Consider the following 27,509-nt stretch of genomic DNA (forward strand, 5'->3'; position numbering starts at 1 on the left):
AATGCTATCATAACGTTTTAGCAATTCGTGAGTGATAGTTGGAGCAAATTGTGCCAAATATTTGAAATACAATAAAAGAATAACAAAATCCATTTCAATTTTCAAGTCAATTTTCTCTTGAGAAAAACAAAAATAATATAAGGTAAGTTTTAGTGCTTCGCATAAACAAAGTGAATAAAAAATTGTAAAAATGTCGGTTAAATGCGATATAAAATATTCTTTTTTTTAAAACTTAATTTAAATTTAATAATATCATAATTAGTTTCTTAGTGGGTGATGATGAATATACACTAAAAAATATTAATGGTCGAAAATGTTTTACAATTTATTTAAAAACATAAAACTTTAAATGAGAGACTCCAGTACACTCAAAAAAAAAAGTGAACTCTCTATTTCACTAAAGCCAATTTAACTATATTGTCGTTCATGAAATTATTATATTTGGGGAAAGTTTCAGTTACTATAATAATTTTTTGCGTACGTCAGTTAAATGAAATGACGGGAAAAAATTATACACAAATTAAGCATAACGATTTACTAAATTCGTATTTCTCATAAAATAGTTCATTATTTCTTCAAATTTGTACATTTTACTACAAAAGCGTCCATCATGAACTTCGTATATCACTAAAGACATTCTTGCAATTTTGAACTCCAATTTTTTCCTTCAAATTACAAAATTTTCTTTAAAAAGTGAAATAAATGATTTATGTCTAATACATTTTCTTGAATTTGTCGAAAAATATTTATTTATTTTTGTGATATCGGCATGATGCCAGCGCTGCTAATACTGTTTAGTTAAAAATTTCCAAAAATATTCAAAAATTTCTAAAATTAATTAAAAGTTTTCTTCCTGGTGGGTTCACTGTTTTTTCAGTGTACAGTGAAAAACCTTCATCTAAAGACTTTGATATTCATTCCATGCCAAAAAGGTAGTCTCTTTAATGAAATATATTTACAAAAAACCACGTCTTTACTTTAAGAAAAATTTGCCTTACTTCGAAGACATGCCACTTTAACAGAGGGACGCAAACTTCAAAGATACGTGTTCTAAATTTAAAGAAGAAAATTTTTGAAACGTGTTCACTATAGTCTTATTCTTCTACATCATTTTTTTATAAACATGAAGTTTACCTCATGTGAATATCTGATTTTATATTCAATGACAAGTGTGCAAAAATATTGCATTGTTTGTTCATATGGTTTCTTTTAAATTGTTTTGCTGTATTTCAGTTATCATGGCTCTAAACGTTGTTTTTAAACTGAAGCAATCGAAACCCTATTGTTAGCTCAAACTTTGAACTAATCCAAATAGTATAATAGGTAATTTGGCATTATAGATGTTCGAATACTAACATTTTTCTGTTTGTTAACAACAAAAAACAGCTGGTAAAAATGCAAAAGTCGACAAATTTTTAGTTCAAGGTGTTTTGTTCTTAGACTTAATCGATTCGACTTTAATATGGGAATTCTTACATACACGCAGAGAAGAAACATGATTGTCACAATCATATTCGAAGAGCAAAATAATATGATAGCAGCTATTTTTGCGGCGACCATGTAACATTTTAACCTGCAAACATGTTGGCTCAATGAACATGGTTCTAAGAAAAATATAATTGTCCTCATCTAAAATGTTATTATATTGATAAAAAGAATTTTGTTTGAATGAAAAGACAATGGTCACGATTTAAAATGTTATGGTATTCATTAAAAATGTTTTTCTCCTAGTTAAAAGAACATGGTCACAATCTAAAATGTTTTGATCTTTATGAAAAAACTTTTTTCATCGTCGAAAAAAGGACGCCACTTGAGAAAAGGAACACACAAAATTAACTTTACTTGTTTGTTTTTATTTATTTATAAACTAATTCATTGTTTATTTGTTTTTATAATGCCGTTCAAGCAAACATCATATATTTTTATACACTCTATTTTATTTCAATTCCAACAATAAGTAATTATTCCATATTTACATCGTGCCCATCAAATGTACAAACGCAGACATCATGTAACTGCAAATAAAAATAAATGATCCATATAGCAAAATGTAGAACGAAAAACAGGTACACTTTTTCAATTGCACTCACATAAAACCACGTGCCACTTCTGAATAAATAAATTAACACAAAACACAGTAATCCGTATTCAGCGTCCATTCCAAGAAACAATCAACACACGACTGACGCGCAAAATGAAAATCGTGTGTACCTGCTCAATATTTTTATAAAATTCTTTTCGCTGCAAAAAAGTTAAAAAATTAAATGGTCTTTATGGCCATGTAATGGTTCTATACATATCTATACTTAACCTATAAAAATACGATTTTCCCTGTAAAAAAGTAAAAAAAATTAATGGTCAGATGCATGATTTTCCCGACCATTCAATGGTCTCAAATTCTATCATTTAAATGATAGAACATGTTTGCGGCATTTGAGAACCATTCAAATGCTTATTGCCACCATACATTTTTCTCCACTCGAAAACTATTTTTACAAAGACAACATACATGGTTTTCGAGACAATTACATGCTCTAAATAAGCATTAAATGGATGCGGCAACCATGTTCAAACATGGTTTTTCTGTGCGTGTAAAAGAAACTTCTTTTGAACTAAGGTCAATTTGGCTTTAATAGATCTGAATCAATTCATAAATATTACAGAAGTTGTCCTTTGTGGTCTTTTGCCACGTGATTATGACAATAAGATAAAACATTTAAAGGTACACTCAAAAAAAAAGTTTACTAGGATCAGAAGATTTTGACCATCTCTTAAAGATGTTTTTAGGGGGTTATCAGCTTTCAATCTAGGCTCTATAAGTAAATTAAAATATGTATGTTAGATATCGTTTATTGAAATTTTATTCTTTGTTTGTCGCATTTTAAAAAAGCGTTTCAACTAAAAATAATTATAACAGTATAAGTAGCTGTAGGATTTTTTTCTTTATTTCAGAAAAGAAAAAAACTTTAAATCACTTAGGCCATTTTCGTGTAGCTCCGTTAGGCTTTAACTGCCAGTTAACAAAAATTATCAGTTCTCCAGTTAACTTTAACTGAAAAATTTCTAGCAGTTTAGGAGCTTAATACACGTAAAAAAATAATTCTTTCCTCGCAAACGAAATTTTAGACAAACAAAGTTCGTTTCTCATTTGCTTTTCGTTGAAAGGAAATGTATTTGGAAGAAAAGTATATACTTTTTGTGATAAACGTTTATTCTTTTCCAGGATGTAAAAACAATTTCATATAGACTAGCTCTGGCTAATTGCATTTTCCCTCACATCTTTCTCACTTCCACGAAGTTTTTTAGTTCATAGCACCTTTTTCTGTAATATAAACAATGTAGAAGAAATTATACGATTTTATAAATTTTTAACATTTTTTTACCTTTCGCCTGGACGGAGAATCGAACCGCGGACCATGCAATTTGTAAGCCAACACACTACCCACTGAGCTATGTAGCCGTTATTGTCATCAATAGACAATTACCCATATAAGTTATATTTATATAGCATAGCTTGCGGCGCCTACGAGCCGATTAAACAAAGTTTATATAACAGAAAAATACATTTAGTTGGGCACCGTGGATCAGTGGTTGCTACGTCCGACTTGCATGCCAAGGGTCGTGGGTTCGATCCCTACTTCGAGCAGAGTGTTTTTTTTTTTACATATATTCCAGATATGGTCGGAAGATTCCGAAAAAATGTTCAACATTACATTCTACTATATTAAATTTTTACTATGAACTGTAAAATATGTCTTATTAAAAACCTAAAGTCAGAAAAGATCAGTGTTTGATAAAAAAGAAATGGACTGTGTTGTTGCTTCAAAAATAACTTTTTTTTATCGAAAAAATAAAAATTTTGTAACAAACGAATTTTTTTGGTGATAAAAGTGTATACTTTTCGAAGCAATTCAAAAAAACTCTAACAAAAGAAAAACGTTTTCGTTACACGTTTTCCAAACGTTTTTTTTTCTTTGCGTGTATAGAATGTATAGACAAGCACCGATATGCCTATAATTCGGTTTAAAAGTTAGTTAGCTAACGTAGCACTAACGGAGCTTCATTAATAAGTTAATTTGAAGTTTATTTCTTTAAATCAAAAATGTTTTTCTTTAATGTAATTAAAGGACATTCGATGCAAATTACAAAGGATTGTTGTCTAAATTTAATGAAAAAACAAGTAAGGAAAGTCTAAAGTCGGAAGGGACCGACTATAACATACGAGTATTATACCCTGCACCACACTGTAGATTCATATTTTCGATAGCATATCAAATCCGTCCAATGTGTTGGGTCCTATTTATATATAACGGTTTATGTTCCTATATACATTATATGTTATTTAAATCTGACCCTATCTGGACAAAATTTGTTAGAGTTCTACAAAATTTATGGACTTTAAATTTAAGTCGGCTAATGCCCTGCACTGAAAAAAATATTGTCGTGAGGTCAAAGATTTCATGTCTTTAAAATAAGAATGCAAATTTTGCTTAGCATAGAAGACGCATTTCCTTGTCCAAAAGTCGATAAACTTTTCAATGAAGTCGCATTGTCCTTATAATTAAGTGATTTCACTTAAAAATGAGTATCATAACATGAAAGAAAAAATGTTTGGCCTAAGGTCATTACGGTAAAAAGGCCATGGACGCCAACAACGTGCAGGTGGTTCCCAAGGACAAGAACCCTCCCAACACGCCAGAGCTCCGCCCAATTGAGAAATACTGGGCTGGCTGTACAAAATCTGATGGCAGGTGTCAAGCGTGAGGCCCAGCAATTCGGATTTGGAAAAGCGAAAGCCTAATAATATTTTCCCTGAATTTTATACTAATTGAACTCGAAAAAGAAATTTAATTTGATTTTTTAAATAAACGATTTCACCGATTTACACGCGTTTTCCCTTGACCAAATTTTGACCGTATCACCCTTTAATAAATTTATGCTCAATTTTTTTTTTTTCAATTTCAACAAAAATAATTTTAATAACGATTATTCATACTCGAGTATAACTTTCTCTTCAAATTAACTCAAATGCAAATGCTTTTAATTGCTTCTAAATAATATAATAAACTGTCAATAAAACAAATATGTATTATTTAGCTATCATTGATAAACATACAGATAAAGGGGGAAAACGAAATATTATGCATACTGTAAACCATGTACACTCAAAAAAAAAAGTTTACTTGGATCCAAAGATTTTGACCTTCCCTTAAGGATTTTGGTATTGATTCCGAGCCAAAGATGCGGGTTCTCCCTGGTGAACCCGGGTGAACCTCCTTGGCTTTATATCTAGGATAAATAAAATTAAAATTAGATACAGATCTCATTCATCGAATTTTTATCCTCTTTTTGCGATATATTAATAAAGGTATTTATGTACAAACAAATTCCAATTTAAAATCCAAATTATGACAGGTACTTCAAGGTAAAAACAGTTTTCTTAATGTTAAAAAAAAAACTTTAAACCAAAGATGCAAATCCTTAAAATAAGTCTTAGCCTATATTTGAAGCGATTTTATCTTAAATTTAAAGATGCACTATGACAGTTGAGTTAAAGACGATTTTTGTCTTACTTCAAAGATCTACAACTTCAGCAGAGAGATGGAAAATTTCAAGATTTGTGTCCTAAATATAATGAAAAAAATTTTTGGAGCAAGGATTATACACTCTCATTTAATTAAAATGTCATTATTTTAAAGAATTTTGTCCTTAACTTTGGGTAAATTTCGATTCCTAAAATTTAAGTGGCATAATCTTCCATATTAGGTCAATATTTTTTCAGTGTAGATGGGAATGTGACGGCATGCAAATGGCGTTGGAAACCTCATATTTCATGAAGGAAATATACACAAAATATATAATTTACATATTCTGAAGAATAATTTGGCCGAATGTGCTCAAAAATTGGGTCTGGAAGACGAATTTGGGTTTGTCCAAGATAATGACCCCAAGCATTCGTTTCATATTGTTAAGGAATACTTGCTATACACCATCAAAAGAGTATTATCTCACCCGCCGCAGAGCCGGGACATGAATCTAATTGAACACCTATGGACATATATGAAGATAAAACTGAAGAAGTTTAACATTTTTAGCAAAGAAACTCTCAAAAACGTCCTTAGGTTAGGTGGCAGCCCGATGTATCAGGCTGACTTAGACTATTCTGTCCATTGTAATACCATATTGGTGAACTTCTCTCTTATCACTGAGTGCTGCCCGATTCCATGTTAAGCTCAATGACAAGGGACCTCCTTTTTTATAGCCGAGTCCGAACGGCGTTCCACATTGCAGTGAAACCACTTAGAGAAGTTTTGAAACCCTCAGAAATGTCACCAGCATTACTGAGGTGGGATAATCCCCCGCTGAAAAACTTTTTGGTGTTCGCTCGAAGCAGGAGTCGAACCCACGACCTTGTGTATGCATGGCGGGCATGCTAACCATTGCACCACGGTGGAGCTCAATTCCCGTAAATTTGACGAAAAGCTAACCCACTCAATGCCAAATAGACTCCAGGCAGTAGAAAACACTAAAAACGAAAACGTAGTCATGCTAGTTTCACTTAATTATCATTCTTATATTTGCATTTGGTATTCCTACAAGTTCCTTGTTGAACCCATTGCAATTAAGCCACCATAAAACAGCCACATCACGTTTTAAACACCTAATGGCATGATGTCTGACCTTATTGATTTTGTTTTCTATGGACCAGAGTTCACTTTCTAATTGCATCCAAATTTACCTACATAAACAGAAAGAAGTTTTCGAGAAACAAATGACACCTAAATGAAATGAAAATTTGCATAGGATTACAAATTCAAATGACAAGGATTCGCGGCTATTGCAAATGAATATGCTACTTATGTAGGTAGATTGTACGTTCCAAGTGATTTTTGATGACAAGGATTCGCGGCTATTGCAAATGAATATGCTACTTATGTAGGTAGATTGTACGTTCCAAGTGATTTTTATTCATTCCCAAACTTAAAGTTAAATATGATTAATGTAATGCAATATTTCTTCATTGATGCTACTATGAAGCTTGAAAGAAGGACAAATGTAAAGACATTTAGATAGGTAAGACCATGGGATTTAATATCAACAGGTTGAATATGGCTGTGGAGTGCTGGCTGGCATGGTTGGAGGGATGAAAGCAAATATGTCACTGTTAAAGCAATGGCATCAGTATGTTAGACAAATATCAACACACTCTCATGACGTTGGCAGTAGTGAGGAAAACTCTCAGCAATAATTAGAAATAACATATATAGAGCCCTTCCAGCCATGGGAAATGATAGTGAAGCTGCAATCTGGAAGAGATTCCTACACTCAAAAAAAAAGTGAACTCTCTATTTTACTAAAGCCAATTTAACTTTATTTTAGTTTATGGAATTATTATGTTTGGAGAACGTTTCCTTTACTCTAATAAACTAAAACCGAGCAAAAAATATATACACAAATGTAGCATAAAGTTAACTAAATTCGTGTCTTCCACAAAATAGTTCAGTATTTCTTTAAATTGCAAATTTTAAATGACATCGGCATGATGCCAGCGTTTGTACTGTTTAGTTAAAATTTTCTAAAAATATTCAACATTTTCTAAAATTAACCGAAAGTTTTCTGTTTTTTCAGTGGGTTCACTGTTTTTTCAGTGTACAAAACAAAAGTAATTAGGCACTGTAAGAAACGAAATCAGATACATAAAATTCGTGAAAATAATGTGGTTGCGACAAACATGCTCTTAAAACATGTTTAGGGTGATCATATTCCTTATCTGGGTCGACCTACCAAAAAAATCTTGGTATTAACTACATTGAAAAAAATATTTACGTAATATTAAGGATTACCTAACCACAATTTTAGAATGCGAAATTTACAAAATATTAAGGACAAATTTCATTAAAATAATGAAATTTTAATTAAAATAAAGTTTATATAATTTTTTTATTAAACTTAGGACACAAATTTTTGAAGGGACGCCCTCCGTTAAAGTTGTGTGTCCTTAAATTAAGGCAAAATTTCCTTAAAATAAAAAAAACACTTTTTTGATTTAAAGGAATGGTCCTTGAATTGACTGAAATATGGAATCTTTAGATTTAAGATAAAAACGCTTCAAGACTTATTTTGAGGATTTAGCATCTTTTGTTTAACATTTTTTTGGAATTAAGAAAACATTTTTTACTTTGAATTATCCGTTATAATTTGGAATTTGCATTTGTTTTATGGGAATAGCTTTATTAATATATGTTACCTCAAACAAGTATATACGGCCGTAAGTTCGGCCAGGCCGAAGCTTATGTACCCTCCACCATGGATTGCGTAGAAACTTCTTTTAAACACTGCCATCCACAATCGAATTACTTGGGTTGCGGTAACGCTTGCCGATGGCATGGTATCTTAAAACCTCCTAACGCCGTCTTCTAAATTGTAAGTAAGTCCATAAGTTTGACAACATTTTCTATAGAAATAAAATTTTGGTAGATACATTTTGGTATAGAATTATAGGTCTAACCACTGCCGTGTATAGCCAATGCACAATTTTCGGTTTTAGTCCCCACTTTTTATACCCTCCACCATAGATGGGGGGTATATTATCTTTGTCATTCCGTTTGTAACACATCGAAATATTGATCTAAGACCCCATAAAGTATATATACACAGTCTTACACAAGTTTACATACGGTTTAAGAAATTGTATTTTCTTTAATTATTAAAATATAATAAAATATGCATATATATGCTTTAGATTTTGTAAATTAATTTGAAAAACAAAGTATTTGTCCATTTTCAAGAAGATGTTTTTAGTCTGGATTATAAACAACAACAAGAAACATGTTTAGTTATAAGGTAAAAACCTCAAGGGTATGTAAACTTATGTGAGACTGTGTATATATATATATATATATATATATATATATATATATATATATATATATATATATATATATATATATATATATATATATATATATATATATATATATATATATATATATATATATATATATATATATATATATATATATATATATATATATATATATATATATATATATATATATATATATATATATATATATATATATATATATTCTGGGTCGTGGTGAAATTCTGAGTCGATCTGAGCATGTCCGTCCGTCCGTCTGTTGAAATCACGCTAACTTCCGAACGAAACAAGCTATCGACTTGAAACTTGGCACAAGTAGTTGTTATTGATGTAGTTCGGATGGTATTGCAAATGGGCCATATCGGTCCACTTTTACGTATAGCCCCCATATAAACGGACCCCCAAATTTGGCTTGCGAGGCCTCTAAGAGAAGCAAATTTCATCCGATCCGGCTGAAATTTGGTACATGGTGTTAGTATATGGTCTCTAACAACCATGCAGGAATTTGTCCACATCGGTCCATAATTATATATAGCCCCCATATAAACCGATCCCCCGATTTGGCTTGCAGAGCCTCTAAGAGAAACAAGTTTCACCCGATCCGGCTGAAAGTTGGTACATGATGTTAGTATATCAGTCCATATCATTTATATCAGTCCATAATCATTTATAGCCCCAATATAAACCGATCCCGAGATTTGGTTTTGGAGCCTCTTGGAGGAGCAAATTTCATCCGAGTGAGTTGAAATTTGTGGATGACAGTCTTTCGTAGAAGTTTCTACGCAATCCATGGTGGAGGGTACATAGGATTCGGCCTGGCCGAACTTACGGCCGTATATACTTATTTCATATTGCTTTTTTGCACGAGTACAAAGCTACCGTGGCTTTTCTCGCCCTCTCTTCAATATTATGCTTAAGGTTCCGCTTCCCGTCCAAAATAACGCCAAGGTATTTTGCACACTCACCAAGGGAATTTCAATACCCCCTAAGGATATGGATTTAACCGTGTGAGTTTTGCGATCTTTGCAGTACATGACTAGTTCTGTCTTTGCAGGATTTACCCCAAGACCATTCTCTTTCGCCCATTTCTCAGTCATCCGGAGGGCTCTCTGTATAATATCTCTGATTGTGGATGGGATTTTTCCTCTGACTGCTAGAACCACATCATCTGCGTATGCCACCACTTTTATATTTTTTAGGGAAGCCAGAAGGTTGTTTATAGCAACATTCCAAAGAAGAGGTGATAGAACTCCTCCTTGGGGAGTGCCTCTGTTCACAAACCTTTGTATATTTTATTGTTCGAGCCAAAATAAAGTCTTTAAAATAAAGTCATTTTTACCGACCTATCTGGTTTTAAATGTAGGATATACAGAGTTTTCATCCTTTTTATGCGATATATTAATAAAATTATTCACGTACAAACAAATGCCAGATTAAAAATCCAAATTATCTTCAATCTAAAGATTCAATATTCCAGTTAATTTATTAGGGATCGGTTTGGAGCCACCGTGGTGCAATGGTTAGCATGCCCGCCTTGCATACACAAGGTCGTGGGTTCGATTCCTGCTTCGACCGAACACCAAAAAGTTTTTCAGCGGTGGATTATCCCACCTCAGTAATGCTGGTGACATTTCTGAGGGCTTTAAAAGCTTCTCTAAGTGGTTTCACTGCAATGTGGAAAGCCGTTCGGACTCGGCTATAAAAAGGAGGTCCCTTGTCATTGAGCATAACATGGAATCGGGCAGCACTCAGTGATAAGAGAGAAGTTCACCAATGCGGTATCACAGTGGACTGAATAGTCTTAGTGAGCCTGATACATCGGGCTGCCACCTAACCTAATCAAGGGATCGGTTTTTATAAGTCCCGGGATTCGGATTTCAAAATATTGCATCCCGTGATTTTCCAGGATTTTTTGTTTGTTTTTTGGATCTTGAAATTTTGCTATTCTTTAAATATTTTGAGTAATAACAATATACAGCCATAAGCGTAGGAAGGCCTCTGGGGAGGGGGCTTAGACTCCCCCAGAAAAATTTTAGCCCCCCCCCCAGAATTTGAAACTCTATTTATGATTTTCCATTTTTCAATAAATGTCAATAGTTTTTTTTAATTTTTATAAAAATTAAACAAGTATATACAATCACACAAAGTTCCGCTAAAGACTTTCATGAACAATCGAATTACTTGGGTTGTGGTAGCATGAAAAAAAGCTGTGGTTGAACTTATGATTGATTTAGTTTAGTCAATTTAATTAAAAAAATAGTAATTGATATTAAAACTATTCTTTCATAAATTAATATCTTAATAATGCTGCGAAAAAGCGTCGCCAAAAAAGTAGTGAAAATGTTCTTTTTGGGTCTAGAAATGGTGCAAAATTGGCGGAGAAGCAATGAATGTAATATGAGCTTGTCATAGGACAAATGTCCACCGTTTCAACAGCCGTTGCAATGAATTTGCATCACTTCTTAAGGTGTGATCTGAATTCAGTGTTTTGAATATGAATTAAAAAAAATTTTGATATCGATTTTTCTATAATGGATTTAGCAGTTTTGTGCAAAATTTGAATAATTTGTACCAAGTTATTTATTCTTACTCTTTTTTTAAACTATTTGAAAAAAAAACAAAAAATTACACATTAAAATATGAAAAAAATCAATTAAAAAAATTTCCTGTGTAGTTAAAATAATTGAGGACATTTTTGGAAGTACTTTTAAAGTTGTGCCTTTAGAACAACGCACAATTTTTTTGCTGGGAAAAGTGTGGAACTACTTTAAGTTGCTTTATTATAAATTAATTGACGAGTTATTTTGATGTCTAATTTTTTATTCAATTTTATGAAATAAAACATTAATTGAACCTATAAGTTCAGTCTATAAATTTTTAGCTAGGGGGGCTATAGCCCCCCTAGGAAAATTGTCTAGCTACGCTAATGTATACAGCATCAAACAATTGCAGAATATCAAGCAAATTTTATTTAATTAAATTTTATTAACAAAAAACGTAACAACAGAACATAAGAGCAAATTAAAAAGCAATTTCAAATTGACAAAAAATATGAACACAAAAATAAATTAAAAAGCTATTTCATATTGCTTTCGTACCCAACAAAAGTATGTTTTTACATTAAATTTACATGTTACATACAAATATAAACATGACAACAAAACGCAGCTTAAAACTGTTTTTTTTATATGTTTATAAAGGGTGATTCTTTTGAGGTTAGGATTTTCATGCATTAGTATTTGACAGATCACGTGGGATTTCAGACATGGTGTCAAAGAGAAAGATGCTCAGTATGCTTTGACATTTCATCATGAATAGACTTACTAACGAGCCACAACGTCGAATTTTCAGTGAATGGGCCCTAGAAAAGTTGGCAGAAAATCCGCTTTTTTATCGACAAATTTTGTTCAGCGATGAGGCTCATTTCTGGTTGAATGGCTACGTAAATAAGCAAAATTGCCGCATTTGGAGTGAAGAGCAACCAGAAGCCGTTCAAGAACTGCCCATGCATCCCGAAAAATGCACTGTTTGGTGTGGTTTGTACGCTGGTGGAATCATTGGACCGTATTTTTTCAAAGATGCTGTTGGACGCAACGTTACGGTGAATGGCGATCGCTATCGTTCGATGCTAACAAACTTTTTGTTGCCAAAAATGGAAGAACTGAACTTGGTTGGCATGTGGTTTCAACAAGATGGCGCTACATGCCACACAGCTCGCGATTCTATGGCCATTTTGAGGGAAAACTTCGGAGAACAATTCATCTCAAGAAATGGACCGGTAAGTTGGCCACCAAGATCATGCGATTTGACGCCTTTAGACTATTTTTTGTGGGGCTACGTCAAGTCTAAAGTCTACAGAAATAAGCCAGCAACTATTCCAGCTTTGGAAGACAACATTTCCGAAGAAATTCGGGCTATTCCGGCCGAAATGCTCGAAAAAGTTGCCCAAAATTGGACTTTCCGAATGGACCACCTAAGACGCAGCCGCGGTCAAAATTTAAATGAAATTATCTTCAAAAAGTAAATGTCATGGACCAATCTAACGTTTCAAATAAAGAACCGATGAGATTTTGCAAATTTTATGCGTTTTTTTTAAAAAAAAAGTTATCAAGCTCTTAACAAATCACCCTTTATTTATATTTCTATGTAATGTGTAAATTCAATGTAAAAACAAACTTAAAACCATATCTATGTAAGTTAATCGAAATGTTTTTTGTTTACAATTAAAACTGTAATATATTTTATTCAAATAGACGAAGCCCCTGAGTAAGACAACAGGGAATTGTCGAAACTTTGGGCAAAATGTAATAAAACTTGCTTTTATTTGCAAAACAATTAGATACATGATATAAAAAATTTTAATTTTTTTTGGACAAAAAGGCTGAAGACCATACCGTACTATTGAAATAAAGTTAATTATGAATTTTTTTCCAAAGAAATCATTAAAATGTCTTTGGAAATTGCCTTTGAATTAAAGAATTTAAGGAAAGATGAAAAAGGTACCAAATTTCTACTTAAACAGTAAAAAAGTACAAAAGTGTCAACTTTATCAACCTTGAAAAGGATACAACCAATAGCTGAGAAAGGCTCCACACAACTTTTTGATTGATTTTAAAGATTTGTTTTCCGTACTAAAAGTGCGAAAAAATAGTTAATGAAGAATGTTTCATAAAAAATACAAAGAGAATTATTTCTGTGTGAGCTTAGGATGTACTTATGTACCTGATGAACACTGAAAAAAATATTGTCGTGAGGTCAAAGATTTCATGTCTTTAAAATACGAATATAAATTTTGCTTAGCATAGAAGACGCATTTCTCTAATATAAAGTTTTTTTCCTTGTCCAAAAGTCGATAAACTTTTCACTGAAGTCGTATTGTCCTTATAATTAGGTGATTTCACTTAAAAATGGGTATCATAACATGAATGAAAAAATGTTTGGGCTAAGGTCAATTTGACTTTAATAATTCAGAAAAATCCTTTAAATTTAATGAAATTGTCTTTAAATTTGTTGTCTTTTTGCATCTTGACTACAAAGCAAAAAATCGTTCAAATATAGGACATGTTTTTCAACACTTTATTTTAAAGACGTTTTTTACTTGAAACATAGCATAATTTCTACTGAAAGTCGAGTCTTAATTAGGAAAATAAAGTTGTCGTTGCCTCGTTTTTAAAGGACTTTAATAGCATACGACGAAAAAAAGCTGAAAAAGCGAAAAATAAAAATTTGCTTCCTGGAAGCAAGTACACAAAACCCAAATTTAAAAGAGAATTGTGTCTTAAAATTATCCTTACTTGTATTCTCCGCTTCTTTGGCTCGGAATCAATACCAAAATTTTTAAAGTAAAGACAAAATCTTTGGAACCGGGCATGCTTTTTTTTCAGTGTATGTACTTAAGCGAAAACACAAGCAGTGATTGACAGAGTTATTCCGTGGAAGCCAACAAATAAAGATGGGAAGCAAAAGTTATTTTCAACCCTAAATCGGGAAATTCTTTCACACAAATGCATTAGATCATCATTACGCCTTCGTACGACTATGGAGAGTCTGATTGACATATGCCTTAGAGCTCGATTGTAAAATTATTATTGTCAGAGAATACGATGTTCGAAAATTCACCACGTTCTTGCAAGTGCAGCAAATTTTAATGCAAACTCGTGTGAAATTTTAAACTTGTAAAGGTTGAGTTACATATCATGCGTTAATCCGTGGGTTGATGGAAGGGTTGATATTTTTCAGGTTGAAGCACTCTAACAAAATTGTTGCTTTCAAAAAGAAAATTCAACTCTTCAATCAACGGACTCATTAACGCATGGTATGTAACTCAACCTTAAGGCTTGACCATTCAGCTCGTTTTGCAATACAAATTCCATCCTATCAGGGAATATTTTCAAATTCTGTCATTTGATTACCACTTATTACGTTGAATTCGGACCTTCACTCGCTGAACTATTTCAGGTTTTGTTGCAGTTTTTTTTTTCAATCAAATCACCACCTGTAATGTTACTAGTATCATTATAACGATTTATTGTACGATACCCAAACTTTTTATTTACTCAAACTTTGCTTGAGGTCGCCAACAATAGCCGGTTGTGATTTCAGCCAAGTAGTGTAATTAATGTATTATGCTTGAACGCAATCACGAATAACTTTTTAGCAAACTCAGATTCCAATGGCAACAACACTCCGTAACCAGTGATTGCTGTCTCTATTTCAGCAGACTTTATGCGGATTTCGTTGCTGCTAACATTTTTTTTTTGGTGTGAGGTACACATCTCATAGATTTTTTTTCTTTTTTTAATAGATATACAAAGCAAACATTTTATTGTGTATGAACATAAAATGTCAACTTCAGAAGTTAAAATCTAATAGATTCTTCAAAGTGAAATATGTGGTTTCATTGAAATATGAAACAAAGACTCCTACATAATAAACTCGCTCGTATTTTTGACTTTTAAATTTTTAATGCAAAGATTTATTTGTTTCAATTTTGAGTGTTAACAAAATTTTACAAAATATCGATTAGTTTTTCCACACGCAGGGAAGGAATATGATCACCTCCTAGAGCAATATGTTCTTTTTGAATGGTGAAAATATTTTCCGCAAAAATATTGTTTTCTCGCCAAACATTAAATGGTTGTAGAAATCAGATACATAATGTCCGAGAAAATAACATTGCTGCGACAAACATTTTACATCCAAAAATAACATTTTGATCTAGGAGGTGATCATACTCCTTCTTTGGGTGTATAATGGGAATACATGACCGCATTTCAGAGATATTCGGCTTAAATTAACTTTAAAATATCTTGATAGAAAAATTGTCCTTGTACAATGTACAGCGTGTCCTAAAAAAGGCAAGTCACATACCCTTTTTTCAGTAAGTCAATATTTCTTCTTGGGAATCACATAAATCTGTAACCGACCAGATTTTTTTTAAATAAAATCCTATCCATATAAAATTTTTCTATAGGATAGGATTTTATTTCTCTAAATAAAATCCTATCCATATATAATTTCTCTATATTGAATTCTCATAAACATTTTTTTTTGTGTGACAATTCTTTTTTTTTTTTTGGTGTAGATGTTAAAGGATGCAATACTTGTTGCTCATATCTTCCGTCAATCAATGTTAATCATCCTTAAAGTCATTTTATTATAGACTTGGCTTATTTAGCACATAATAGATAAAAATGTTGACAATATGTTGCAATAAGTGGTGACACGGCTTTACCTATAGCTTGAAGCATATCCTTGCCTAATGTATACACACCTCTTCATCCCCCCATAATGCAGCAAACAAAAGACCAAAAGCTATATGTATACCTATGTGGATATGGAACATCAACAGGATTGTGATTTATGTGGGATCAGAGTAAATTGTTTAAAAATCCCAAGGTATAAGAGATGATTACTATCACAATACCATGTCAAAAGGATTTAGTATAGACTTCTTGGTGTTCTTGAATGATTATACTGGAAACAGAGATAAATTGAAGAAAATGCCCATATTTGACTTATGTTGCCTTAGTTCTTTGTAATGTATGTATGTGGTTTGAGAGGTGGTTGTGAAGTTGATGATTTTGTTTTTTTTTTTACTCAAGGATATACTTATAGGATATTCGGTAAAAGCGATATGAATGGGCAACATATTTTAACATATTCTTTCGAAAAATCATAAAATAAATTATTTCAAAATTAAAAAAATATAATTGACTTAAAAATAAAAATTAAATATTTTAGGAAATATTTACCCCCAAAAATTATTTTAGAAAATATTAACTAAAATATATCACATGTGGCAAATTGATACAAATTAATTTTTTACTCAAATTGGAAATTTTTTATTTTTTTATTTTTCTGCGGTTCAAAAAGATTTCGTATTTAAAAGAAAAAAAGTGTTGTTAAAATTTGATTAAAAAAAATGTTTACTTACACTGAAAAATAATGTCGTCTATAAATTAGTTAACTTTTTGTCTCTTGACTAAACTGAAAAAATATTTCCGTGATATTAAAGATTATGCAACCTAAATTTTAGTATAAAATATTAAGGACAAATTTCTTTAAAATCATCAAATTTTAATTAAAATAATGTTTATAATCTGCTTCAAACATTTTTATACCCTCCACCATAGGATGGGGGTATATTAACTTTGTCATTCCGTTTGTAACACATCGAAATATTGCTCGAAGACCCCATAAAGTATATATATTCTGGGTCGTGGTGAAATTCTGAGTCGATCTAAGCATGTCCGTCCGTCTGTCGAAATCACGCTAACTTCCGAACGTAACAAGCTATCGACTTGAAACTTGGCATAAGTAGTTGTTATTGATGTAGGTCGGACGGTATTGCAAATGGGCCATATCGGATCACTTTTATGTATAGCCCCCATATAAACCGGACCCCAGATTTGGCTTGCGGAGTCTCTTAGAGAAGCAAAATTGGTCCATATCGGTCCATAATTAACATACATATAGCTCCCATATAAACCGATCCGCAGATTTGAACTCCGGAGCATCTTGCAAGAGCAAAATTCATCCGATCCGGTTGAACTTTGGTACGTGGTGTTAGTGTATGGTCTCTAACAACCATGCAAAAATTGGTCCATATCGGTCCATAGTTACATATAGCTCCCATACAAACCGATCGCCAGATTTGAACTCTGGAGCCTCTTGCAAGAGCAAAATTCATCCGATCCGGTTGAAATTTGGTATGCCGAGTAAGTATAGGGTCTCTAATAAACATGCAAAAATTGGTCCATATCGGTCCATAATTATATATAGCCCCCATAAAACCGATCCCCAGATTTGACCTCCGGAGCATCTTGGAGGAGCAAAATTCACCCGATCCGGTTAAAATTTGGTACGTGGTGTTCGTATATGGTCTCTAACTACCATACAAAAATTGGTCCATATCGGTCCATAATTATATATAGCCCCCGTATAAGCCGATCCCCAAATTTGACCTCCGGAGTCTCTTGGAGAAGCAAAATTCATCCGATCCGTTAGAAATTTGGTATGTGGTGTTAGTGTATGGTCTCTAACAACCATGCAAAAATTGGTCCATATCGGTCTATAGTTATATATAGCCGATCTCCAATCACACAAAAATTGGTCACCAAAAATAATGTACCAAAATTTTATTTCTATAGAATATTTGGTCAAAATTTTATTTCTATAGAAAATTTTGTCAAGATTTTATTTCTACAGAAAATTTTGTCAAAAATTTGTTTTTATAGAAAATTTTGTCAACATTTTATTTCTATAGAATATGTTGTCAAAATTTTATTTTTATAGAAAATGTTGTCAAAATTTTATTTCTATAGAAAATTTTGTCAATATATACCCGTTTCGTTAATATATACTCGGTATGGACCAACTTACAATTTAAAAGACGGAGTTAAGATACCTTGCCATCGGCAAGTGTTACCGCAAGCTTTTGAAGCTTTAGATTCAAGATAAAAACGCTTCAAATATAGGCTAACACTTATTTTGAGGATTCAGCATCTTTGGTTTAAAGTTTTTCTTTGGAATTAAGAAAACATTTTTTACTTTGAATAATCCGTTAAAAGTTGTATTTTTAAACTGGTATTTACATGTACGTGAATAGATTTATTAATATGGTATACCGCAAAACGAGAATGAAAATTCGATAAATGATATCTGTATTCTAATGTTGATTTTATTGATCCTAGATTTAAAGGCAGATAGATCACTAAGAAATGACATTATTTTAAAGAAGCTAAATCTTTGGCTAGAAATCCATATCAAAATCCTTAGCGGAAGATCAAAATCTTTGGATCCAAGCAAAGTTTTTTTTATGTATTGCACCACAAATCTTTATAATGATACTGGTAGAGTTGAGTGCTAAAAATGTAGTAGTGTTGGCCTTCGTCGCTCATTAGGATGATCGCTGACTCGTCGTTTTAGCAAAAAAAAATCTTTATGAATTTAACAATTGAATACATCATTCCGCAAGCAGACATTCCAAATTTAAATTACAAAATCGTCCATTTTATGCAAGAAATTCAGCATTATCATGCTTAAAGCATAACAAACAATTCTTTTTTTTAATATTTGTATTTCTCCATGCAATAGATACCTGAGGGATTTTGTCCGTGCTATGCAATGTCCATGTGAAAGTGAGATTTTCTCTGAATACAAAGCAAAAAACACGGGATAGTTTTCATTTGTTTCCATTTTCTTCTGGGAAAAGAATGAAAAATGGGTTATGCATTTTGATATCACGATAGCAATCTCTTTGTTCGATTCCAGATGTTATTGTAATAGAAATTTAAGAAGAACATTTAAAGACCATCACAAAGATGAAAGGAAACACAAAATTAATATCTATTGTTATGTTAATTGATCCATACTTTGTTATTATTTTTGCAAATAGAAAAAGTATTTTTGAATGCGGGCATTTGGTTTTAACGCATGCTACGAGGATGATGGCCCGATAGGATTGGAAACAAAAAGTTTTCCGAATCAGGAGATAACGGTTGAATGGGGCAACAATTCGTTGTCCAATTCTACCAATATTACAGGTGCGAGACGAGAGGTTAGAGCCGGTCACCCAAGTGGAATCCAACAATTCAACATATTAAAGCCAAGTGATTGTTTTACCCTTTTTCAGTTGGTCGATGCAGACACTGAAAAAATATCGATTTAAAATGAATGTTTATGCAACCTAATTTTTAGAACACGCATTTTACACGATATTAAGGATAAGTAAAGAGATTTTATTCGTCTTTCGGCTTCAGAGTTCGCTATTTCGACTGTTCCTTGGTCTTTTGTATCACGAAATTAAATTGTGGTCTTCAAAATCTAATCTCCATTCGATGGACTTTTAATTTTGAGATATATATGCACAAAGTGGATTACCAAGAGATAAATATTCGTTAAAAAAAGATTCAGATTACACTGAAAAAATATTGTTCTAATAAGAAATATTAGGCACCTTTAATTTTAAGACACTAAATTTACACAATAATTAGAACAAATTTCTATAAATTAAGAAATTTTGATTAAAATAATGTTGATAACTTTTATAGTAAAATTTTAATTCTTCAAAATAGGACACTCATCTTTAAAATTTGAGTCCCTCCATTAAAGACTTCTCTCCTTAAAGTAAGGTTATTTTTCATGAATATAAAAAAAAAATTTTTTTGAAGAAATTGTCTTTAAATTAAACTTCAAATATAGACTAAAATTTATTATGAGGATTCTTCATACTTGATTTAATGCTTTTTCGAAATCAATAAAGTATAACTCACTAAAGCCGATTTAATTCTATTTTAGTTCATGGAATTATTACGTTTTAACAAAGTTTTCATGACTTTAATAATTTTTTGCGTGCACTCAAAAAAAAGTTTACTTGGATCCAAAGATTTTCACTTTCCCTTAAAGATTTTGGTAATGATTCCGAGCCAAAGCGGCTTCTTTAAAACAAAGAATTTATTTAGCGACCTATCTGGCTTTAAATCTAGAACCAATAAAATTAAAATTAGGATACAGATCTCATTTATCAAATTTTCATTCTCTTTTCGCGGTTTACAAACAAATGCCAGTTTAAAAATCAAAATTATAACGGATACTTCAAAGTCAAAAATGTTTTCTTAATTCCAAAAACACTTTGAACCAAAGACGCTAAATCTTCAAAATAAGTCTAAGCCTATATTTGAAGCGTTTTTATCTTAAATCTGAAGTTTAAATATTTCAGTTAATTTAAGGACAATTTCTTTAAATCAAATATGTGTTTCTTTACTTTAAGGAAAATTAGCCTTAGTTCAAAGACATGGTTAAAGACACGGTGAGACGAAAATTTACAAAATTTGTGTCCTAAATTTAATGAAAAAAAATGTTTGAAGCAAAGGTTATAAACTTTATTTTAATTATAATTTCATTATTTTAAAGAAATTTGTCCTTAATATTTTGTAAATTTCGCATCCTAAAATGTAGGTTGCTTAATCTTTAGTACCACATAAATATTTTTTTCAGGTGTATGTTAGCGAAATTAACTAAAACAGAGGAAAAAATTATACTTGAATGAAGCATAAAGATTAAGTAAATTCGTGTTTCCCCCAAAAATAGTTCAGAATTTCTTAAAATTTGTAAATTTTAACAATGAACTTCGTATGGTACTAAAGACATTTTTGTAATTTTTTCCTTCAAACATGGAAATTTTCTTAAACAAGTGAAAAAAATGAATTATGTTGAATACATTTTCTTGAATTTATCGAAAATTATTTACTTATTTTTGTGAAATCGGCGTGACATTTGCGTTTCTAATTTATTTTTTCAAAAATTAACTAAAATTTTCTTTCCTGTTTTTTCAGTGTAAAGTTTAAATGTTCTCAAATTTTAGTTTTTTGTAAAATTACATTTTAACTCTATAACACATTTTCGTTTGTTATCTTTTCAGAAATATGTCGAACCAAATAATTGCCATCATTGTCTGTACTCTCGTCTTCACCAGCGTTTTGACCACTTGCTTTGCTTCCACAGTGGCTCCATTGTGCCAACCAGGCATTATCGAAGAAATGCCACCACACATAAAGAAGGTTTGCATGGCCTTGGAAAATTCAGATCAATTGACTACCGCTCTTAAAACGTACATTAATAATGAGGCAGCAAGTAAGTATATCCGAAAATAGGAGACGTCAATTAAGTCGCCACCAAATTAATTTACACAATTTAGCTTTTTAATTAAAATCTACTTTAAAAAATTTTTGAAAGAAAATGTTCAATATAAAAATGCATTGATTTCATTATTTGTTAAACAAAACAAAAAACAATCACATGATATCACATCTCAATAAATTAATTTTTAAATTATACAATAAATACGATTAATTTTGTTAAGCTATTTAAATCATGAAATTATTTGACCAAATTAAAACAAAAAAAAAACAGTTTTTCTGTGTGTTTCACAATTTTCTAATTGACGAAAACTTTACCAGAAATTGTTATTATGATTTTAATATACATTATTTGCATTTCAACCAAGTAATACTTTGGCTTCTATTTATCCAAACTTTCATAGAAAAAGTATTTGCTGTTATAATTTTGTACTTGCATTTTCAAGAACCAAAAATAGTTTTTTGTACACTCAAAAAAAGTGAACCCTATACGACATTAGAGCCAATTTAATATTATTTTAGTTCATGGAATTCATATTCATGTTTTGAGAAAGTTTTCTTGACTTCTATAATTTTTTGTGTACGTTGGTTAAATGAACTAAAAATGGGGGAAATTATAAAAAAAAAATATTTACTAAATTCGTGCCTTACAAAAAATAGTTCAGACTTTCTTAAAATTTGTAAATTTTAACTTAGTTTGGTACTAAAGGCATTTTTGCAATTTGGAACTCCAATTTTTGTCTTCAAACTTTGAAATTTTTTGTAACAAGTGAAAAAAGTATTTATGTCAAATAAATTTTCCTGAAAAATATTTACTTATTTTTGTGAAATTTTGTTAAGCTAACCTAAATTTTCCAATTTTTTTTTCGTGGAGCACGCAAAAAAAATAATTCTTTCCTCCCAAACGAAATTTTAGACAAACTAAAATCGTTTCTTAGGACGTAAAAATAATTTCATAAAGACTAACTCAAAAAAACAATCTTTTCTGGCTAATTGCATTTGCCCTCACATCTTTCTCACTTCCACTATTTTTTTTTAATTCTTAGCATTTTTTTCTGTAATACAAGCACTGTAGAAGAAATTATTCGATTTTATAATTTTTTTGTAAATTTTACCTTACGCCTGGAGGGAGTAGATAGCATCGTTTTTGCCGCCCACGAGCCGATTAAACAAACTTTATTTGGCAGAAACATACATTTAGTTGGGCACAGTGGAGCAATGGTTAGTACGTCCGCCTTGCCTACGAAGGCTCGTGGGTTCGATCCCTGCTTCGACCGAACACCAAAAAAATGTGTCTTATTAAAGACTTAAAGTTAGAAAATAACAGTGGTTCAAAAATATTTTTTTATTGAAAAACAAGTAAGGAAAGTCTCAAGTCGGGCAGGGCCGACTATATTACCCTGCACCACTTTGTATATCTAAATTTTCGATACCATATCACACCCGTCAAATGTGTTGGGGGATATATTTAAAGGTTTGTCCTAATTACATACATTTAAATATCACTCGATCTGGATAGAATTTGATAGACTTCTACAAAATCTATAGACTCAAAATTTAAGTTGGCTAATGCACTAGGGTGGAACACAATGTTAGTAAAAAAATATGGGAAAGATTTAAATCTGAAGCAATTTTAAGGAAACTTCGCAAAAGTTTATTTATGATTTATCGCTCGATATATATGTATTGAAGTTTAGGAAAATTAGAGTCATTTTTACAACTTTTCGACTCAGCAGTGGCGATTTTACAAGGAAAATGTTGGTATTTTGACCATTTTTGTCGAAGTCAGAAAAACATATATATGGGAGTTATATCTAAATCTGAACCGATTTCAACCAAATTTGGCACGGATAGCTACAATGCTAATTCTACTCCCTATGCAAAATTTCAACTAAATGGGAGTTAAAAATTGGCCTCTGTGGTCATATGAGTGTAAATCGGGCGAAAGATATATGTGGGAGCTATATATAAATCTGAACCGATTTCAATCAAATTTGGCACGCATAGCTACAATGCTAAATCTACTCCCTGTGCAAAATTTCAACCAAATTTGGCCAAAACTCTGGCTTTTAGGACCATATTAGTCCATATCGGGCGAAAGACATATATGGGAGCTATATCTAAATCTAAACCGATTTTAATTAAATTTTGCACACTTGACTATACTACTAATTGTACTCCTAGTGCAAAATTTCAACCAAATTCGGCCAAAAATCTGGCTTCTGGAGCCATATAAGTCCATATCGGGCGAAAGATATATATGGGAGCTATATCTAAATTTGAACCGATTTCAATCAAATTTTGCACACTTGACTATACGACTAAGTGTTATGTTTGTACAAAATTTCAAGCAAATCGGTATAAAACTGTGGCTGCTGGGTCCATATTAGTGCATATCGGGCGAAATATATATATTGGAGCTATATCTAAATCTGAACCGATTTCTTCCAAAATCAATAGGGTTCTATTCTGACCCAAATTAGGAACATGTGCCAAATTTTAAGGCGATTGGACTTAAATTGCGACCTAGACTTTGATCACAAAAATGTGTTCACAGACAGACGGACGGACGGACAGACGGGCAGACGGACATGGTTATATCGACTCAGGGACCCACCCTGAGCATTATTGCTAAAGACACCATGTGTCTATCTCGTCTCCTTCTGGGTGTTACAAACATATGGACTAACTTATAATACCCTGTTCCACAGTGTGGCGCAGGGTATAAAAAATGTAATTTTTTTTGGTGATAAAAGTTTAAAATTTTCGAAGAAATTCAAAAAACTCTAACAAAAGAAAAACGTGTATGGAACACGTTTTCCAAACGTTTATTTTTTTTCTTAGCGTGTGCACTGAACAAAATATTGTCTTGAGGTCAAAGATTTCATGTCTTTAAAATACGAATGCAAATTTTGCTTAGCATAGAAGACACATTTCTCTAATATAAAGTTTTTTTCCTTGTCCAAAAGTCGATAAACTTTTCAATGAAGTCGTATTGTCCTTATAATTAAGTGATTTCACTTAAAAATGTATGGGCTAAGGTCAACTTGACTTTAATAATTAAGAAAAATTCTTTAAATTTGTTGTCTTTTTGCATCTTGACTACGAGTATAAAGCAAAAAATCGTTCAAATATAGGACATGTTTTTCAACACTTTATTTTAGACGTTTTTTTTACTTGAAACATAGCATAATTTTTACTGGAAGTCGAGTCTTAATTTGGAAAATAAAGTTGTTGTTAACTCGTTTTTAAAGGACTTTGATAGCAGATGAAGAAAAAAAGCTGAAAAAGAAAAATTAAAATTTGCTTCCTAGAAGCAAGTACACAAAACCCAAATTTAAAAGAGAATTGTGTCTTAAAAGTATCAATACCAAAATTTTTAAAAGTAAAGACAAAATCTTTGGAACCAGACATGCTTTTTTTCAGTGTGGCTTCAGCACACGATTTGTTTGCTGTTTAAACCTGTTTACGTGCAATAGCGTTAAGAAAAGTACCAAAAAATGTTTGCTATTTCGAGAAGCGACGACTGCTTTCCCTTTTTCAGCAAACTTTCGCTAACAAATTTCTTTAGGTGTAGCAAAAACAATTACATACTTACCAATAAATTTCTTTGTTTATATGCATTTCCAAATGTATATTAATTATTTCCTTGTCTTTATCTTCTTATCTCCTCAGCATTAGTTTCCAAATCTGAAGATTTTGCCAATAACCTGGGTAAGCGTACCGATGTCGATCATGTATTTTTGCGTTTTGGCAAAAGACGTTAAATCAACAAATTGATTTCAAATGCCGTCTAATGTATTCCTTGATGACTTCACAAATGGATTTGATTCGAACTGGACCACTACATTGCAAAAAACGCCCCCTTCTAACTACAAATCACTCTATAAAATCTCTACAATTTTTTTTTTTTACTTTCTTGTGTTTTTTTCTTAAACATTTAGTACTTAATGTAACTACTACTAATACTATGTATACTAAAAATATATAGAACGTTGTAAGACTAACAAAACATACGAAAATATTTAAGTTGATCTCTTTGTAATATTACATTCACACCATGTAACAGTAACCAGTATAACCACTAACAGTATTAACACATCATGTTTTTGAGATTATAGGGTCAACAATTGTGTAGACTCTGCATTGCACCTCTTCTCAAAAAAAATATATGTATAGTATATAAATGTGTATATAAAAAATTATTTTTTAATAAACAAAAAAAATATATTCCAAAATACAAAATTAAAATTGTTATTGGAACCTATGTAGTCTTGGATAAGACTTTTTCCGATTTTTTTTAATTATAAGTCACCCAAATCGTAGTGCACCAATATAAAATGATAAATTTCAAAATAAAAGCGTTTTAAATAATAAAACTAAAATAAATCAAATCTCTTTATATTCCTCTCAAATTATCAACTATGTTTTTCTTTTTCCATATGCTAAGGCACATCCTGACGAGACTACACCCAAAGAAATTTGTTAGTAGATCCAGCAAGAAAACTCAGCTAAAACAGCAAAACATCTGCTAAAAAGGTAAAACAGTCACTAAACACAAACAAATATTCTGATTTAATCACGAAATTAATTGATCCAATTAATTTTTTAATTGAAATGTCTTCAATCACAGAAATAATAGCATCAATTACAAAATTAATTGATACTAATATTTTTTTTTAATTAAAAATATTGCTGAATCAATAAAATTTTTAATTGCATATATTTTAAAACTCAATTAAGACTTTAATTGGAAAAATGTTCGTGAATTTTTTTTCTGAATTTTACCGTATAAATGTTTCTTGCTTAGTGCTCTTGCTTTTGTGTCATTAACATTGAAAATTTGATCAGCTGTTAAAAAATTGGGGCATTAGAGGGTTAAAGATAAATTTTAGCCACCCCATAATATTTATCGGTACACATTTTTTAGTCTTCATACCTTTGAATTCGAACATTACTCTTATGTATATAACTTTATATAAGCGAAAGCTTTTTAGAGAGCGGGAGATACGTGTGTTAGTGAATCGAAAAAAAGATCCAGATATGTAAACCCGAGAGATAAATATACATGCACACAAAAAAAAATTTTTCTGATTCAATCACGAAATTAATTGATCCAATTAATTTTTTAATTGAAATGTCTTCAATCACAGAAATGATAGTATCAATTAATAAATTAATTGACGGTCAATTAAAAATTAATTGATCCAATTAAAAAATTAATTGATACTATTAATTTTTGTGATTGATTTTTGTTTCAATTTAAAAAATTGTTGAATCAATTAAATTTTTAATTGAATATTTTTTAAAACTCAATTAAAATTTTAATTGGAAACAGTTGCGTGAAATATTTTCCTGTGTGGGGAATGCATTAATTATTTTCTGACGAGAACCGTCAAATTTCTATTTATGTTTCTGGGAAAAGAAATTTTTGACCAAAAAAGTTTTCATTTATGGTTAGAACTAACAAAGTTCATTGAGGGTAAACGGGAACCATAAAAAACGATGTGCGTGCATGCAAATGAAGATGATGAAAAAATAAAACGATCGTACGACCATACAAAAAAGTTCTGATATAATCTGTTTAGCCATGTATCTTTCTGGCTCAAAAAATTATTAAAAATGGAAGAAAATCGAATCATAAAAGCAACTTCTTGAACAACTTTCCGCTCATTGAATTTTATTTTATTATAAAAAAAACTAAAACTTTTTTTAATGAATAATTTTGCACTTTTAAGTTAAAGTTTTGGTGGAAAATCGAACCTACATTTAAAAGAAATATATACAGCCGTAAGTTAGGTGGGGCCAAATCGTAAATGCCCACCATAATGAAAACCTCTGGTCGTACACAGAAAAAAAATTCCTTAGTTAAACTAACGCTAAATTTGACTTATTTTTATTGGAAAAAATTATTTGCTTGTAGTTAAATTTTATTATTTTTATCGACGTTTTACGTTTAGTTCATAACGTGAGTATAAAGTTCA

The 27,509-nt window shown here is 31.2% G+C and overlaps 1 protein-coding gene across 1 annotated transcript; it reads left to right on the top strand.

Annotated features, from left to right (window-relative positions):
* Ms (neuropeptide receptor myosuppressin) lies at positions 1 to 25,940 on the top strand. Its single transcript, XM_075289976.1, has 3 exons — positions 1 to 142; positions 21,309 to 21,520; positions 25,201 to 25,940. Exons 2-3 carry the CDS (start codon positions 21,313 to 21,315, stop codon positions 25,290 to 25,292), a joined length of 300 nt encoding a protein of 99 aa, XP_075146091.1. The 5' UTR covers positions 1 to 142; positions 21,309 to 21,312; the 3' UTR covers positions 25,293 to 25,940.
* The last annotated feature ends 1,569 nt before the right edge of the window (positions 25,941 to 27,509 follow it).

Source organism: Haematobia irritans, chromosome 1 (assembly GCF_050003625.1).
Source record: "Haematobia irritans isolate KBUSLIRL chromosome 1, ASM5000362v1, whole genome shotgun sequence".
Taxonomy (NCBI): Eukaryota; Metazoa; Arthropoda; class Insecta; order Diptera; family Muscidae; genus Haematobia; species Haematobia irritans.

What these genes read in the sequence shown, in the direction of transcription:
- Ms (XM_075289976.1), top strand. Translation starts at nt 21,313, where the DNA reads ATGTCGAACCAAATAATTGCCATCATTGTCTGTACTCTCGTCTTCACC. An exon ending in CATTAATAATGAGGCAGCAA is followed by an intron (nt 21,521 to 25,200) that starts GTAAGTATATCC and finishes TTATCTCCTCAG; the next exon opens with CATTAGTTTCCAAATCTGAA.